Source organism: Hyalella azteca, unplaced genomic scaffold (assembly GCF_000764305.2).
Source record: "Hyalella azteca isolate HAZT.00-mixed unplaced genomic scaffold, Hazt_2.0.2 contig11177, whole genome shotgun sequence".
Lineage (NCBI taxonomy): Eukaryota > Metazoa > Arthropoda > Malacostraca > Amphipoda > Hyalellidae > Hyalella > Hyalella azteca.
The window spans coordinates 152244-171623 of record NW_025941185.1 but is presented as its reverse complement, the minus strand read 5'-3'; the positions used below and the strand labels follow the sequence as shown (position 1 = coordinate 171623).

At 38.9% G+C, this 19380-nt stretch overlaps 1 protein-coding gene across 1 annotated transcript; it reads left to right on the top strand.

The window, feature by feature from the left end:
- Positions 1 to 773: 773 nt before the first annotated feature.
- Positions 774 to 17809, top strand: LOC108677946 (replication protein A 70 kDa DNA-binding subunit). Its single transcript, XM_018166263.2, has 10 exons — positions 774 to 904; positions 1663 to 1750; positions 8997 to 9067; positions 13867 to 14023; positions 14374 to 14475; positions 15175 to 15283; positions 15568 to 15704; positions 16038 to 16169; positions 16470 to 16605; positions 17618 to 17809. Exons 2-9 carry the CDS (start codon positions 1718 to 1720, stop codon positions 16569 to 16571), a joined length of 843 nt encoding a protein of 280 aa, XP_018021752.1. The 5' UTR covers positions 774 to 904; positions 1663 to 1717; the 3' UTR covers positions 16572 to 16605; positions 17618 to 17809.
- Positions 17810 to 19380: the final 1571 nt, after the last annotated feature.

Below are 19380 nucleotides of genomic sequence, written 5' to 3'. Positions count from 1 at the left end.
CCTTAAGCAAGTCAACCGGGAGTTCTGTTCTAACCGTTGAGGCAAGAGGTTTCTTGTGCTGAGCTCCCGTGACAGTAGCCGGCTTCGGCCGGCTGCTACGTCATTGTTCTGGAACTATCTTTCTTGAACTTTGAAAATGCTCTGCTGTCCCGCTCCGAGGCGTTGAGCCGGCGAATGGTACGAGTTACGACCAGCTAAAGTGAAGTTTAACTCCTGAACACCTATTCTGCCCTGGAGTGGGGCTTTCTGCCCTGGAGTGGGGCTTTCTGCCCTGGAGTGGGGCTTTCTGCCCTGGAGTGGTGCTCTCTGCCCCGGCGTGGTCTCCACTTTGGTGGCCCCGTTCTGCAGCTCTTCATCCATTGAGAAATCTTCAGCTTTTTTTCAAGACACCCAATTTTGTACCTGAAAACAAAATTCAGTCAAATTCCTTGAACCGTTCTGACATGGGGCCGCATTGAACCAGTCTTCAGAGGCTCCCATAAATTCCAATTAAAGAAAGAAAGCAAGTCAACCATGCAGCGTCAACTCACAGCGATAATTATCATGAGCTAGATTTAGTAGTTTCTGTTCTGCCCTAAAATATAATTCTTGTGGAGAAGGCATTGTAATTGCTACCGGTAGTTTCTACAGATGATCATTCTAATCATCGTAAATTGATTTAGCTTCTCGTTTAGGCTAATACGTGTCAAGTGTGATTGGTTGCATGGGAATATCGTCTATATGAGAATGTACGAGATTGTCAGAAAAGCTGCCGTGCTGTGAAGTGAACTGGTCTTGGTTCAATCTAAATACTGTATTCCATGTATTTGCAGGTATTGTAGTAGAAAAAAAGCTATTCGTTAGAAAAACATTGAACAAAGTACACGTTCGTCTTTCTAGAGTATCTAGACCCTCAAATAAGACCGTAAGTTAATGAATCTGTGCGAATTTGCCTTGGGTCAGGTTAATTACCGTGCATTCAGCCAGTATGTATACTAGGCCAGTAACCTATCAGTAGTTAATTACTAAATGCAGCCAGCCAGAATGTAAACTAGGCCAGTAGTTAGGCAGGGTGGCCCAGTGGTTAAAGTTCAGAGTACCAAGATTGGCGCAGAGAGGCGCGGGTTCGCTCTGTGCGTCAGTTTCTGGTCAGAATCGGCAAGAAGGCCGGGCGGTTAAGCACAGCAGAATTGTAGCAGTGAGTTGCGAGTTCAAGACCGCGAAATGCTGTGAATGTTCTGCGATGTTAAGAATCGGCGACAGGCCTGCGGCCTAATAAACGCTGAAACCGCTATTAATATTATTATATTATAGTAACCTACTGGTAGCCTCTTGTCAGATTCTCAAGAAGTCATCTTGTTTTTGCTATTACTGAATACCTTGAATCGGTTAGCATCACTTGTGGTCAGATAGATGTAACTCCATCGACGGTTCATGATCACCCGTTCCATGCATTATATGTACCTTATATTGATGCTATAAGTTATGAAATCGGCTAAGATCGTGAAACAGACCGATGAGATTAATTAGATTAAGTAGAGTACGATTGGCCTCATGTCTTGAATGCTCCACTCGCTTGAAATTAAGCAGCTCCCTTCTGGAACTGTGTTCATTAAACTAATTATCATTCTATGATCTCAATGTCTTGTATGTTCGCACTCTTATAGAATCCTGTACGTGCAGGTTTGGACTCCGAAACATAAGGAAACACGGATCAAGTCTGAACTTCATTGAAAACATGGCAGAACAACTTCCGGCTGAAAACATTTCTGTAAGTTATAATACGAATAAATGGTCTACTCAATTGATAAATCTAGATTGAATTCAGTGTCTTGTTTAAGTAATGCGACACAAAATCTTTAAACTTCAAATAATTTTAGATGTGCATAATATTAATTTATTTGCCCCTACACGTGAAATTTTATTGTTATTCCATGTTAAATATATCGTTGTTCTTTTTAAGATACCTGTAATATAATTTTGATTTTTTTCGCGTTATTATAAGGCATCTGCCAGCGCGGTTTCGTAAGTTAAGAAATTGAATGCGGAACAAACTGTTATGTGGTTTCAAAAATCTAATTTTCGAAGCGGCACGCAGCTTGCCGTTTTGCATTATATATGTGTAGGGAAAAACTATTTAGCTTCTGTGTAAGTAGAATTGAACTAAAATTTAGGAAACCCCTGATTTGAAAATGCAGTGACACGCAAAAGTATTGGATACATTACACTTTTCTTCATATCTCAAGTTAGAGTGCAAGATTTTACCTGACATTTGGTCAGTATATTGCTAATGGTACTATAGAAACATTATATAAAAAGGATAGTAAGCAGTTTTTAGATTTTATTAAAGAAGTAGAAAAATTAACCCACGCAAAAGTATTAGGTACATTTTTAAAAATGAACAAAAATAACTTTTTAAGGGACTCCAAATTCGTTTTTCACTCTAAACGTTCCGCTAATCTCATATCGTTATATAATTGGCCAATCAGAGCAGCTTGCTATTCTTTACAAGATTTTGTGTTCCGGTGAAGGTATTATTCAGCTTCATCTTCAAAATTTAATTTAAATTGGCTAAAACCCGAGAGTTGGCGACAGATTTGCGTCAAAAGATCATAGATTGTCACAAGAAATGGAAGGGGTATCGAATAATATCCAAAGAGCTTGAACTATCATTAAGTACAGTTGAAAATATCATCAGGAAGCTATCATCCTGATATCACCGAGCATGCTATTGCAAACCTTCCAAGACCTGGTCGTCCAAATAAACTAACAGACAGTAATGCAAAGTGGATTAGCAGAAAGGTAAAGAAGAACCCGTTTGTTCCTAGTAGTGAAATTAAAAGCTACCCTGAGGAAGCTGGGATTGATGAAGCGACCCTGAGGAAGCTGGGATTGAGACGCATCATGGGTGTTTCATATATGATCGCGGTGTTACACACTCCCAGAGACCCACAAACTTTGATCAATTTTCAAGATATGTATCGTAATAAATATGTAAGATATGTATCGTGATATATTTTCAATTTTTCTTCGCAAACTCACCTCCAAGTCCAACGCACGCACCTCCGACATGTTACCTGATACTCGTATTATTAACATGACATAGCGATGTCGGCGCTGCAGTGTAGGCCTGATGTGGCCTATCGCCGATTCTTTTACTTTTCGTGCCTTGTTCACAGAAGATCTAAAATCGTGTCATTTGACCGGATCTTTTCAGGACTGACGATAGTTTGAAATAGCTACTAGACTTCTACCGGGTTCGATATGGTGCTAGGCATTTCTAGTCAGAACATATATTTTTCCATAGCTTTATCTAGTCTGTTCTTGAACGTGTTCATACTTGGAGCGCCAACGATGTAACCGGGAAGGCTGTTCCAAATGTCGGTGATTTGAAGCGAGAATAAATGTTGTCGCGTGGAGAATTAGCAGCGCAGTTTTTTAGTTTATAGCCGTGGCCCCTGTTGTTGGTTCTTGTTTCAAATTCTAGTAATCCTTCGGGGACCCTGTATAAACCATGAGTATACTTTTATATTATAAATCATGAGTATACATCTATATTTCAATGAGGTCCCCACGCAGACGTCGATAACTGAGGCTTGGAAGCTTCATAATATTTAATCTTTCTTCACAAGACTTGCCCTCCAAGCCTGGAATTATCCTTGTTGCACGTCTTTTAACATTCTCTATTAAATTTTTGTCCTTTTCAAATCTCGGTGACCACACAACGTTTCCAAACTCTAGATTCGGGCGCACGACAGCAACAAACAACTGCTTCATCGCTTCTGCATCTAGGAACTCGTATGACCGTCTGATTAGTCTACGAAGTTTGTTGGATGTGTTAGCTTGCGTTTCAACATGCTTAGAAAAATTTCAGCTCCTTGTCGACATAAACTTCGAGATGTTTTTTCACACTAGACTTTTCAATCGTTACTCTCTCGTTGCAACCATGTCCTCTCATACTATAATCTTGCTGTTCATTGTTCTTCCCGAGGTGAAGTAGGCACTTTACACTTGTCAGCATTAAACCGCAGCTGCCACGTATCAGCCCAGTTAACTAAACTGTCATCTTGTAATTGAGCTTTATTTTACGCATCCTTCACTGTATTATAAACTTTTGTGTCGTCGGCATACATGGAACACACGCTGGACACTGCTTCTGGCAGATCGTTTATAAAAGCAACGAACAAAATAGGCCCAAGAACGCTTCCTTGTGGCACGCCACTGCGCACTGCAGATGCCAGTCTGACACGGTTCCGTTAATACTGACACGTTGTCGTCTACCTTCTAGAAAATCTCTGATCCATTGGAGTACGTTTCCCTCAATTCCCGAAGACTTCACTTTGCGCAACAGCCGCTCATGCGGATCACTGTCAAATGCCTTAACAAAATCAAGGTACACTGCATCTACTGGCTCCCTTTCGTCCAGCAGGCGGGTCCATTCGTTCAGAGTAGACAAGTGGGTAGTTGTGCAGGATCTCCCGGCAATAAAGCCATGTTGACAGTCTGATAGGAGATTATCAGCAGTCAAATAATCTATCAATCGATCCCTCACAACAGATTCCATTACCTTGCAAATGACGTCAGAGGGTCGGCTGGACAGTTGCTAACTCTTTGAGTAATCTGGGGTGGAAGCCGTCCGGTCCACATGACTTGTTTGGATTTACAGCGATAAGGCGCTTGAGAACCTCTTCTTCTTGTCTTTAAAAACTTGTTAATTTAGAGCCGACTGGGCGCTCCTCAATAGCTGGGCTACTGTTCAAGTCCTCTTAACACAGGCATGTGGCTCAACGGGATAAAAATAAATAGTCCAGTAAATTTTTCTCCGCTTTATTTCATAGGGGTGACGTAAGAAACTGCACAAAAGGGTTAGAATAGAATAGAATAGAAGTGTCGGCGTTGAAGAAATAGGCCCATGGCCTGTTGCCTCCCTCATCAGAGGATATCTTTCGCTGATCTACTTTCAAATCAGAAATACCGTCCTTCATCTTGCACTTTGAGCTAGCATACAAAAAGAAGGCTTTCGGGTTCTTTTTTGCGTTTTTAGCAATACTTTTTTCGAGGGTTTTTACTGCGGTGCGACAGCTTTCTTTAGCTTGATTTCGAGCTCTTGCGTATAGGTTATAGTCAGCATCGCTGCGAGTCTGTAAATAACGCTGGTATGCTTCCTTCTTTGTTTTCAGCTTAGCTAAAACTGTACTGTTCATCCACCTAGTTTTTTTGGCTCCACCAAGCTTAATTTTAGATACACACGCATCAACTGCAGACATAACCGTGTCCTTGAGAAGTGACCATGACTCAGCCACATTCATGTCCTTAATACAGTTCGAAATATTCACTGCATTCACTGCTTCACGGAGTTTATCATAGTCGCCTTTCGCAAAATTCAAACGCTCACGCTTCCGAGGCGTCTTTCCTGTACAGCACTTAGTCTGAAAAACAAAGATTGATGATGGCTTTTGCCCAACGGAGCCTCGTGACGAAGCTCATCTAACATTGATTCGTCACTAGTAAACACCAGGTCTAGAATATTGGGAGTCTGTTTTACTGTTTACTTCTATAATGGGTTGGTTTGGTAACGTGCTGGACTAGGAAAGAGTCTCTTACTGACTCCATAAACAAGGATCTGGGTGATTCTCTTCCCTTGGAGAGGATCCATCTATCCAGTCTAGCTCTGGATGATTAAAATCACCAACGAACATCGTGTGTGACCTACGGAAAGTCATGCTCGGTAAAAGACTGTTTAGTACTTTATCGTTATCAGAAGAACTGCTTGGTGATCTATAAACGACGCTTATGAGGAGGCTATCTTTGCCTTTGAGAGAAAGTTCTCACCACACTGATTTTCTAGCTGATTGATGTTCTGCAGATAACTTGACTTGCTGGGCCCCATAAGAGGTTCTAACCCACAAAGCTACATCTCTACCGCACTGCTCTTCATTTAAGTTATAGAAACAATCAAAACATGGCAACTGAAATTCAACAGGTACAATTTTTCCCCTTGATTTTTAGGGAGTCTTTCTGTAATACAAATTATGTCTATGCACTCGTTTTCGATCACAGTTAATAGTTCACTTATTGTGTTCAATACGGAATCCGAGTTCGTGTAAAAACATTTTAAAGCCTTTTGTGCTTTTTCACTTTGATGCATGCGTTTACTTCTTACATTATTTACAGGCATGGATGTATGGACATGACTTCTTACTTGTCTTCCAGCTCCGCTGACTGACCGTGTGCGGCCGGTGTTGTCTTGACATCGTGAAAGTGGTTGACCTGAGTCTCCATGCTTTTCCGCCTGAGTCTCTCCTGCCATTTCTTGGGAAAAATTTCTCTCTATAAAGGGTAGCATCCTTCCTAACAAATACTGAATTAAATTCTGTGAATTCACTTAGTTTTCTCGCAGCTTTAAGCACATGTCCGACTGCTGGGCTGTATCCTGCACAGTTACTAGCAGCGGTCTACAGGTGGTAGCGTCTTTCGATCGCAGCCTCTTGCTTGCCGTTATATTCACAACGGCGTTAAGGGGAGCGTCTGGGTCCAAAATCGAAATTTTAGCTTTTCCGGTTTTACGTCTCATCTTAAAGCTTACATTCTAAGCTATCCAACAGTACCAAAACCATCTCTGTACGTTGATTTATGCGTTCAGGGCAGATCATGAAATGGAAGGAGGTGGGGGAGTTCTTTAACAAATTAGATAGGGGAAATTAGCCGCCGAGCACTATAAATAGGCTGTCTGCTAGAGCTGAGCTTCAGTAGCCCGACTGGCGTCCTACGGGGTAGTGTGCTAGCAGTCGCTCCCACCATCCTTGACTGGAATCAAGCTCCAGTAACGCTTAGTTTCGTAGCCTTGCTACATTGAGTGGCTATTCCTATGCGCGCGGGACTTTGTCGCGCTGTCCTGAAAAGTTAACTTTTTGTCACGGCAAACCTATCTCCTAGAGTTTTGAAGCTACAGCAATGGGAGATATACCATTCGATTCGTAATTAAAATTTTTTTAGAATTTCGTTATAGTTTTGAAAATATTTTGAAAAAAGGGGGCGGAAATTGGAAAAAAATCGAAAATTTCTCGAAAATTTTGGGAAAAATGCTCCCACATCCGCAAAAATTCGAAATTCGAAAAAAAGTTACGACGAATCGATAGATATGGTCCTTACGCAATCGAATGATAGGCGTCTCGATGGTATAGCTTTAAAATCCTAGAAGGAGATAGTTTTCTACGGTACCCCCTTTTGGGCCGTTTTCTAAGAATTTCATGTTTTCTTTCATTTTTTCGAAAAATTAACACGAACAAAAAAGTCTTAGAATTCTGTTTTACATATGTGTACCAAGTTTCAAAACGACCCGTCTGTAAACAAAAAAGTTTTTTCACCACCCAGACGCTCCCCTTAAGTGCCTTGGCACAGCAATCGGTAATGAATTCAGCATTCGAAGCATTTCTTTCGGGAACGTTAAACCAAACAAGGTTAAGTCTTCTTCTCTCTCTATCCAGCAGTTCACGAGTGCTCTCGCTTTCGAGATCAGAGATGACCTCTTTGCGGTCTGTACCTTCTGTGTTATCGCTATTTTCTGTTTTGTGCAGATGAGCTTTCATTTTCACCAGCCCGTTTCGTAACGAGTGTAATTCGCTACGCAACAAGCTCAATTCTTTCTTGTAGTTATCCTCCATTTCGGCTCTTTCTCAACTCTCGCTTGCTGGTTTCTTCCATTTCGGCCTTTAAGACAGAAAACATAGAAGAGCACTTCTCTTCCTTAATTTTTTCGCTTTTTACAGCGCTAAGTGCAGGTTGTTGGCAGTCCTGGCAATACCAGTGTACTGACTTGTTTTTGCGAATAACCGAGCAGTCTGTCTTGATCAACTTTGCACAATTGTTGCAGATGATATTCCCACAACGATCACAGGCCACTGTAGCGTCAATATTAATTAATATTAAAAGTTACAAAACAATTAACACGTTGACTACGTATTGGTACATATGCGTACCACGAAATGTATTTCTCCAGTAGGTAGTTGTACATAATTCAGGTTGCCTGAAATCGGCCAAATCCGAGAACAAAAAAGGCCAAAAAAGGCCGATAATTCAATGTATAATAGTTTATTTGTAGGTTCCGCTATAGAAATTTCATTTATTTTCTTTTTTGCAGTATTTAAAATTTAATTAGGAAGTACCCCTATAATAAATTTTAGCCGATCAACGCAATTGAGAAAAACTAAATCACAGAATTTGTCCGGAAAAAATGACCGACTGGCAAGCCTGCTTAAAAAAAGTACAAAAAATGAAATTATAGTACAAGATGAAGCAATCGTAGTCAACGTGTTAAACACGAGTTTAGTGGCACGTTTTTTTGTAGTTAAGTTTATCACTTTATGTTGTTGGTAGGCTGCATTTCGGGTACTGTCGCTTGCTACTCAACATGCATAGACTGATTATGACAATGTTATCGTACGTTTATCTTTTTCAAATCACTGCATCTCGGTATTGCATCTAGCACGCTCACGTAAATCTTTACTCAGTCTAGTTCTAACTTCTAACATCGTGAAGTTGGCAGAGCAACTTCCTGCTGCAAATATTTCTGTCAGTTATAATACGATTGAATGGTCGACAGATCTAGATTGACTAGATCTAGACAGATCTTCATACGCCGCTAGATTAAGGAGTATATTTCATATTATCTGCTTGCATTTTATACAAAATCAGAAGTTGCCATTTTTTAATTTGTAGTTTAGATAAACCAATGGCAATACGACATTTTATAATTGCTAATCAATAAAGAAAGTCAAAAGTCTTGAGGCAAAGGGTCATTTCTAGCATGTAGTACGCTACGCTCTACAAAAGTTATTAATTGGTTTATCATTTCTCAAACACAGATTTGACAATACAGTTGTAGCGATGAAACTGTCTACAAACTTCATGTACAATTGACACCTTCTTTTTTCATTTATTTTCGTTTTTCGATATAATTAAATATTTGTGTGTTACAAAACTCATCTATAACACAATGATTCCTCGTATTTCCCCAGGCATCGGACAGCTTACCGGATGGCTTCCCGAATGTCTGCCTCATAGGAAAACTCAAACCTTACCTGAGCGAGTAAGTAACCAGTTCAAGTTCCACGTTTGTATTTTTTCGCCCAGGCACATTTTATGCAGTAGATTAATATCGGCTTAACACCATACTGCCGGGCACGTGCCACGGTGCCAGGCACTGTCCAGTCCAATATTCTTCACTGCATTTCTATAGAAGTATTCACACCAGCCATGCAAGGCACCTGCCAAGCTCATGGTGTGAATGCTTCTATGGAAATGCATTAATGAATATTGGACTGGACCGTGCCTGGCGTATGCCTGCGTACGTGCCTAGCAGTAAAGTGTGAGCGCGACCCTCAACAACACATTTCCTGAGTGAACAAGATGGCACCATTGCTAATTTGTGATATTTTTTGAATGAAGCATAATATGATAAAAACCTGATATTCATGAAATATAATTGGAAAATTATATTTCGCAGCTGTACATATATAGGATATGAAATTTGTATGAATCGGCAAGTTTGAAATTATATGATAATAACATTCTTTTTCGTTCTCGGCTATCAAGCTTGGCACCCTTTTAGATTCGTGTCATTCTTTCACGAAGTATAGCATTCATTGAAGCAAATCTTCACATCATTTTGCCTCCTTTAGTTATTTCGGCCATTTTCCGAGAAGATAATTCTCAGTTTTAAGGGCTATATGCGCAAGTAAGAATTTTCATGAAATGTTATACATAATAAATCGCTTTTACCAAGAAATTTAAACTTTAACAAACGTTAAAACATTTCGGTGTGAAAAAACATATGTAATAACCACGCAGTTTTGCTGTGTGGGTGATGCAAGTCGATTTGATACAAGTAGAATGCTGGTAATTTGGACGCAAGAAAAAATACACACTATCATTTCTTAGTTGTAGCGAATTGTGATATTAGCTTCAGAAACTGAGTGAATATAACCTATTGATACGGTTGAATTTTTCACCAAACGAATTGATCAATCCAGCCAACACAAACAACGTGGAATATTTTATTATTTTATTTCATGATTGTTTGATCGTGGTTCGGGATTTTTAAAGGCAAGATGTTCATCATGTTCTTTCTGATTCGTTGTAGTTGATGGTATGATACAATTGAAGCATCCATTTGTCTGCAATCTTGGTTTTTCCGGATTGGACCTTTTGAGATTGAAACTTGGTTGAACGCTTGTTTGACTAGGTTTTGGACGATTCTTCTCCTGCGAAAAAATCACTATTGATTTGAACTTCGGTTTTCGATACTGGCTGGTCTGAATTCGGAGTTTATTTTAAACGTACTTCCCAACCTTCTTCAAAGGATAATGTCCTTGAAAACTTGAGCTCGGATAAAGGAATGTTCACCTGTGAACCGACGCCACAATCGCTTATTCAATATTAATATAATTGTTAGGACGTGGCTCCAAACTTGCTCTGTTTGCTTTTGTCTGAAGCACAATCAAAACAACGCGTGACTAGTCGCAGTAGCAAAAATCACGAATTCAACGGTAGGAGTTGAAACTCTTCTTGTGCCGTTGGGATATTGAAACAATTAAGTGGTGCAATAGACAACAAAGGTAACATCCACAGATCGTTGCAGTTCTGAAAATCTTACTTCTTTTCAGTCAAACAACGACTTTCTTTCAGTCTAACAACGTATATTTGTATCAAGAGCAGAAAGTTGAGACGGATTTCTTTTATTTGTAATCTAATAGCAAGATTTTTCACATGGATGACTGGAAGAGATCTGCTTTCATGTAACCGCACACCCTAGGACAATTAACACTCCCGTCAATGTTAATGTAACTTGCCAGGAATTGGAAAGCAAAAAAAAAATAACCAAAAAGTTCCCTATTTCCTTTTAGAGAAAACTCCTGCTCCATCGTCTTTTCAAAACCTAGGAAATGGGTACAAACAATTAGTAACCTAAAATTCCCATTCAAACAATCTAAACTGGAGGACATATGAACCGAAATCGAAAAGAGAAAACACACATAAATGAATTAAACATGAGCAGAAGGAACTACTTATGTACAATTTGGAGAGGAAGGAACTGAAATCTGCATTTAAACTAGGCTTCTGTTTAAAAATATACAGTGATTCTAAAATTCAAAGGTCAGAAACGCTGATTGTGGAGGCTAAACTCTAAAATCACTATCGGACGCCAGGACATTGCACTGCTTGGTATATGAATGCTTACGGCTGAATAAGGGGGATGCGCAAGCATGTTCCCTGTTCTATAACTCCTGCCCCTATACTTCATGTAACTTCATCATGCTATGGAGCTTATACATGAGGAACTGACCCGTCTAAAACAACAATTATCGGAGACCTAGAACAGACTTCAGTTGAGAAATATCTCGACAGACAAGACAAGCCTTTGGGTTTAGCCGTTGAATTTTTATATAGGCTATTATTATTATATTACAGTATATTATTATAGGCAATTAGGGTGGGCCGCCCGAACAAACAGCACGATCCTTCTAACTATTGGCTTTTCAACGTAACCGCGTATTTTGAAGAATAGATCACCTCATGCCTTCATAGCAATATGAGACTTACGTTATCAATTCTCGTTGTTCATTTTGCACTTCAAAAGCATAAGACAGGAATGAACATCAATGGCTATCAACAAGTTTCATGTAAGGTTTCCATACGGACAATAACGATATGGAATCTGATGCTAAATATGCCGTCCCAGCAGGCATCTAAAGTTGAAATAATGTTGATTTCAGCTTGAAATGTTGATCAACCAAAATTAAACGTTGAATAGACGTCGAAACGTGACCAACACTCGAAGAGACGTAGAACAGCCTATTCTCAACGTTGGAGCAACGTTGATCTTGCCACCTTGAAATTTAATCTTTTTCCAGCGTTGATGCAACGTTATCGCACCAACAAATAGAATGATGTACCTACATGTGCATATACATAGATGTGACCATTTCAGTCAGCCTATACACTCAAACATTTCACAAGCGCCAAATATTTTTCTTTATATTTTTATACCAAGTTAATGTAAAGTGAATTAAATTTTAATATCGCCACAGGAACCTTGAATATCGAATGTATATATATAATTTTAGAACAAATATTGCAAACCATATGCACGTCATACATAACGTAAATCAATGGATTGGCATGATTTTCTAGATTAATATCTTGAAAATATGAAGAAACATAAATTCCAAGATTTATTAAATTACATCATCGTACTTTGCTCGTGAACGAAAATGAAATCAATAATATAGGTATGCGTTTCGATACAATTGCAGACGCGTTTTTGTTTACAAGACTTGAAAATAGATGAAGATAATTAAGGCAATATGTATTTTTACCTTATTTTTCCCAGTGCAATTGTGAATTGGGTTTATCAAATCATTCAAATATATATTGTCTAAAAATCCCGTTGGAAAACTGCAGTTGGTATCAATTCGCCATCCTTATGCATTAATTGAAAAAGTGGCGAACAGGAATAATATTTTTCGATTAGAGTACGAGTTCACCTTATGACCTTATGAGTTTAGTACATAGTCCATGGTCAAGCTGATGCTCCGCCTTCGTCGTCCTCTGTCTCCAAATCGTCGATAGGCAGGTCACCCCGCCCTCGGGTCCCAGATTAACGTTGAACATGTTCCGTATATTTGCCCTCTTTTGGGCCAGCTGATGCAAGATGTTGTTGCTTGTTACTTGCTGTGGATAGTTTCCCATAACTGAACAATCCGGGATTTTCTTCCGAAACTTATACAGTTGTCTCTTGAAAGTCGCAAGGGTAAACTCCCCTCCTCTCAGCACCTTTGGTAAGGCGTTAAACAGCCTTGGTCCTACTACGGACAGTGATCCCTAACGAACGGTTGTACTCTGAGCGCGGCACGGTTATTGAATGGTGGAATCCTGCAATGGGGGAAGTCTCCATTCGTTGTAATACGTCACAATTTTGCAGGTCTCACATTCGAAGTTGTGAGCCAGTCCGGTTATCATCTTCCACGTGTACAGTATGATATTCCTCTCTCTTCTCCTCTCCAGAGAGTACAGTCCCAGGTATTCCAGCCTTACCCAATAGTTCAGGTCCAGCTCCCTCATGCCGCTGATCCTGTAAGTGAAGGTCCGCTGCACTGCCTCTAGTTTCTGCACCGCACCCGCCTTGAGCGGCGCGCAAAGCTGACAGCAGTATTCATGATTGGGGAGCACTAGGGTTCTGAAGAGTGTTATCATTGGCGCTGCTTCTCTTGGTCGAAATGTCCGCCAGATTCACCCCATCCTTTGTCTGCCTCGAGCAACTTTTTTCTCGATGTGGCACTCCGAGATCAGCACTCCGAGATCTCAAACAAGTTGCTTCTCTTCAATTTCTGTGCCATCCGATGCCAAGTAACGGTGTGGCATCCCGGTCTCTGAGCCAACTCTGTATCTCATTAGTTCGGCCCGGGCAATAGTTGCCCGGGCAGCTTTTGTCTCCTTTTTAGCGCATTTTCTCATTTATGGAAAAAAGGCGCTATTGTTCTCGTCATGTCCGTCCGTCCGTCCGTCCGTGACGAGACGGAAAAGGCTCTGTCTGTCCGTCCGTCCGTGACCACGTTTTCGTCGACGAGAAAATGCGCTCTCTGTCACTCACTGCAGTGAGTAATGAGTTATATTTTTTGAACAATGCTGTCACTTGAGGGGGACATTCATGGTTTCGAAGAAGACAAATTTTTCGACTAGCACAGGCAGTTAAATTTAGTGGCAAGTCAATTGTAGCATACACAACAACTTAACAGGTAATTTGGCTACCATAGTGTTTTAATGCTTTTTCATTAAAAATTTTTCAAATAACCCGAATTATCTTACAAACATTTAATGCTTTTTCAGATGGTCGATCTGTGCCCGCGTCATCCAGAAATCAGGAAGGCGTTCGTATATGAATAAAAGTAAAAATTACTTCTCCATGGTACTTCTTGATGAATCGGGGGAAATCCAAGCCGTTGCCTTCGATGAAGAGTGTGCTCAATTTTATGATAAAATCGAGGTCAGAATCCATCGTCATTATTGTCTATAATACTTTCAACACTCAACTACTTCCATCATTTATTTGATAGAACAAATGTATAATATAAATTTGATTTGAATCCTGAAGGAACCTGCGCTTGTGTATGAGAATAGAATGTTCTCCATGAATTTATTTGTTGCAGATTTGTTTGTATATAATATGTGATGAGATATATACATGTTATAAAAACACTAAAAAATAATACGTATTACTCATTCAAATAATGATTATACACGTAATATATGAACTATATGTGCATATTCGAACATTGTTACTATACGTCTAATTTTGATATTTGAAGTCGACGTTTGCTCTCCATGTCTCACCAGGTCAACAAAGCCTACTACTTCTGCTCAGCATGGGTGAAAAAAGCCAGTGATTTTAATTCCTGCAAGCATGATTACGAAGTGCGCTTCACAGACAAAACGAAGGTGAGGACTTTCATTTGAGATTCATTGTCGTACGTTATAACTTGGAATGACGTCAAGCTTCTTTCAAGTGATTGGATGATCGAAGTTTTCATTTTTACGACATGGAAGTTGTCCGTCATGCAGGTTATTAGACTTGGATATCTTGGTCCATTAATTTCCTCTTTCATTTAGTTATCCTGTATTACTGATATTGGGAAATTGTTTAAATAATTTTTTTTAAACATGTCTGTATTCAAACTTTTCTTGGGGGATGTTTTTCTCCATGTATTCATTAACAAATTCTAGCACTCAGAATAAATTGAGAAAATGACTATAAAATACCATGCACCTGACACCTGGTGCATTCTTGTGTCTTGTGACAGACTGACAGTGTAGTGCCTATGGGATAATGGGAGCATGGGCTTATAGAAGTAAAATCTAGAGGCAGAGAGCCATTACCAATGATCATACAAAATATTTTAGGATTGCAATTCAAGTATTTTTTCTTTAAATAATTGGTTATCAAATTCGACTTGACTTGAAAAAAATTATTGAAGAAATGATTACAGAATCTTGCCATCAGCTATCATATGAAACTGCAACTTCATGGTCGAGGCAAGCTCAGTTGTCAGTATGAGGGAGAATCTGGCTCAAAATAAGACTATCTTAATATTATGCTGACACGAGGTGCCCTTTTATTACATCAAAATTGGTTTTCAGGTTGAACTCTGCACTATGGACGAAGCCATTCCCTTTTTGCAGTTTGAATTCGTCCCCCTCGGCGAGCTGGAGAGAGAACACTCAAAGTTTGAGAAGTGCACTCATGTCGGTACGGTTTTTCTTCATAATTTTACTTAATGCTGTTGTAATTATCCGATGGTTTCTTATCGGGTAACAGCAACGGCTAGTCGTAAAGCTCGGTTATTTTTATCATCAATAATTAAATTATTTCTCCCTTTTCGAAGTTAGGATTATTACCTTATGATTACTAGTCTACGGAATAAGATAGATTTGCTTATCCATCCAACGAATTTTAAATGATTAGTCATCAAGAAAGAAATCTCAAGCGAAAATAAATCAATTGTATTCTAACTGCATGATTTTCTACTGCAGACGTGATTGGTGTGTGTGATTGGCATGACGTGACCACTGCGCATCCTAACGGAGAACCAATAATTGGTACAAAAGGGCGTTCCGCAGGCAGGTCTCTGCGTATGGGAAAATTCTACCTTCAAGACGGCACCGGTAACGTAAGTGACAGCCCTCGGGCAACCCTTAACTTCCAAAGTAATGTCAAATTTATAATTTGAAATTCAAATGAAATAATAAAATAAATTTTTCTTGGATATTCATGAAGAATAGGGACAATTAGTGGGAGGGAAGATTTCTGATTTTGTGAAATGGTAAGGATCAACCATACGGAATGTGTTTTAAAAAAAATTCATTGTTTTGTTAGAATTCCCATCATATGACCAACAATAACTTGGTACCTTTTTGAAAACCTTGTACTGAGTTACCTTCTTAGTGTTGATTACCGTCACAGAATTCTGTTGAGTACGTTTGATTTATTTATACTCTCCCAGATATTTTTGACGCTGTGGCAAGAACAAACGGATTATTTCGACGTAAAGAGCAACCCCGTGATAGCGATAAAAAGGGCTAAAATTGATAAGCGTTATGGCGGACTCACTCTCGATCAAAGCTCCAGGCTTCAGGTGAATCACCTAGTTTACCAATTTAAAATACTGTTCCTGTCAACTTAATAATTTCAGGGAACAGATCATCTCTTCCATATTGTATAACATGTGTTGCTCACATTACATTAATAGAAACTAATTGCTGAGCTATGGTGACTAATATTGAGAATACGTGGTTGAGCAAAACGCATCATTCATATAAATTGACACGTCGTTTACCGCGAAATGGTATTTTACTTTTAGCATTCAGAATTCACGTTCTTGAAATTGTTCCATGAATCATTCTTGAATGAAGTTGATAAAATAATTTTTCTTCAGATCGACCCCGACATCGAGGAAGCGCATCAACTGAAAGCTTGGTGGAAGCAGACTGGCGAAAGAAATAGGGCAACATGGAGCAGCGTCCCCCCCCTTTTTTAGACTGAAATTTTGATGAAGTTTTAATTGCTACGAGGTGGTTCTTTGTTTTGTTTAAAGGTGCAACTAATGAGGAATGTATGGTGTGAATTAGATGCCTATAGAGTTATTCAATTTTTAATGAAACACTATTTTGTAAAAAGTGTCAAAGTGGGCCCATTGCCCACCCCTGGGGCAATGGGCCCATGGGCTTGGGGCAAGGCGCCCACCCTTGGTCCCTTTACCACAGTTGCATATTTTTCGTTTAAAAATGATAAAACAACACTTTACAGTTGTGGGAAATTTTTCCCACCATTAATAATATTTGTCGTTCATTGTAAATTTTGTTGGCTATATGTCGTTTTCTGTTCATGTTGCATTCACAGTTTTGTTGTATTCAGTTTAGTTTCGTAGTTTAAGTTGGTAGCAGTTACCGCTAGGTTAGGCATTCATTCATCAGCATCCATATCGTTCAGACGTCCTATTACGTAACGTGCCTTTGTTTCCACTCAGCTAGTTCTCGTTTATTCACTTCTGAACGAATATTCACTTCAGCCAGCACTGCAACAGCAGCTCCTGCAATTCTAAAAGTCTTCCTGGTTACTTTTTCACTATCTTTTTGTTCGTGTGAATGTGGCTTTGTTTCCATTTAATTATTTACGCTCTATGTACAATTTTTTTCTATGGTACTCTAGTCAAATCAATATTCAATTCAATTATTAATATCTCAAATTTCGAATTAGCTACGTGGTCTCTGATATTGGCAGAGGAACTAGTTTTCTTTGCTGTGACCCACGATTCATAATCTTTATCTTCAATTTTCCAAAGTCAAAATCTCAAACTGTCCTTTTCTATTTTTCCGTCTAGAGTACCTTCCTTTTAACTGATTTCGTCTATATTTCTAATTTGCCTATTACAAACTGCATTAAGCACTGAGATGCACCTAAATCTTAGGTTTGTCAATTCAGTTATTTGTTGATTATTAATTGATTCATAATTGGGAATTGTTTGCTACAGAGCTAGTTTCTGATCAATTAATTTTTTAGTGAGTAGTTTAATTTTCATTTCAGTATCCGGGACTCGTCGAGGTAACTCCATTAAGGAACTTGAAATTCTGCTTTCAATCACTTCATTGAACCGCCCGTTCTTCAAAGATTTCTATACATCAGCATATGAATTGTCAGATTCGGCTTCCTCATACAACTGGCCCGATCAACGCCAGTTGCAAGTTCAAATCAATTTGAATAAATATCAGCTGACTCTTTTCTCTTTATTTGTCCGATTGTGTGAGACAACCATAATTACTCACAAAGTTAAAAATAAGAAAAATGTAATAAAAAATATGACATTCATTCAGTTATTAACAACTCAAAAAATCATATCCTTAACTTGAAAAAATATACTCTTGGCTTAAAAAATCTATCACTGACGTGAAGAAAAATATTTCACTGACATAAAATATATATCCTTGACTTGAAAAATATATCCTTGCGATAAAAAATTCGTCCTTGACATGAAAAAATGTATCCTTGACTAGGAAAATATATTTAGTTGATCAGAAAAAAAAAACTTCGTTCCAGTTTCGTCCATAATCCATATATTATGTGCAGTGAATTCGTAGCTAATCGTGATTTCAGCCAACACCATAAAAACTCAACAACTTTTGGCTCATTGGTGTTGACTGAAATCAACTTTTGACAAGGCAAGAGTCAATAACGCGATAAGGGGTCATAAATACGCATATCTAGAAACTAAACATTTTGCCTTGAGGAGGCAAATAAAAAAATCATGAAATATGAAGTGTAATTTGTAATTCAAAAAGCTAGACATAGTTTTGAAGTGGTCATTGAGACAAATCTAATGATGTATAACACAAGAATTCACCATGGGCGCTTTGCCCCGTGACACGCCTGGGCCCGTTGCCCCACTAGGTATCATTTCAATTTATATCGTGTCATTATTTTATTTTAAAAGCTAATAGTCTAAGCTTGATCTCAAAATTATCCCTATAAATATTACTTTCAAAATATAATTCACAGTAATTTCAAAAGCTTCATCTACAGTAATCGAAAACAGTTTTATTTAGCAGCAAAAAAAATTTTATCTGGGCTAAAACAGTTATTCACAAATAACTTAATAACACAAACACTTAGCAAAACGTAAATCCGTACACTTCATCCCTGTGAAACTGTCGACCGGCGGTAGAGAACACGGACCAATATCTGCCATACTTAGCGAGAAACCCGCTATGGGCCCATGACCCGCAGTGGGCTCGCTGCTCCATGTTACCCTATGTTTTCAGACTAATAACTTTGCCACTTTTATTTAGTGTATTTATAAAAGATTTGTGAAAATTCGTAAATTTTCTTGTCTTTTCTGGTTTAAGTGTGATTATGAATTCTGTATAAATTCGAATTATTTGGCAATGCTGGATAATGGTTTCTAAGTCGATTCTTGTACCAAAAACTGCATATGTTCTCATGCTGTTTTCTTCAGTATAGTATAGTATCTTCGGCATTAAAGAATAGGCCTGGATAGGCCTGTCGCCGATTCTTGTACTTTTCTTGACTAGACTGGCCTTACGGACGGTAGATTTAAAATCGCTTCTAGATATCAGTTGTTCCGTAGGGTACGAGGCATTTTATGACTAAACATATGCTCATTTTATTTTTTATTTTTTTTTCAAAGGCCTTCCACACTCACCATTCCAACAAAAAAAAAAATTGATTTTATTAATTAAAAACAGGGAATGGTTTCATGTCAATGATCAGGGCCCCGACCTTAACGCCTCTGATGGTGGCCTACACCGACTCCGAGGGTCACTGAGCTGTGA

Coding starts and splice junctions, on each gene's coding strand:
- LOC108677946 (XM_018166263.2), top strand. CDS start 1,718: ATGGCAGAACAACTTCCGGCTGAAAACATTTCT. Junction 1,751..8,996: donor TTCCGGCTGAAAACATTTCT/GTAAGTTATAAT, acceptor GTATTTCCCCAG/GCATCGGACAGCTTACCGGA. Junction 15,705..16,037: donor TTCAAGACGGCACCGGTAAC/GTAAGTGACAGC, acceptor ATACTCTCCCAG/ATATTTTTGACGCTGTGGCA.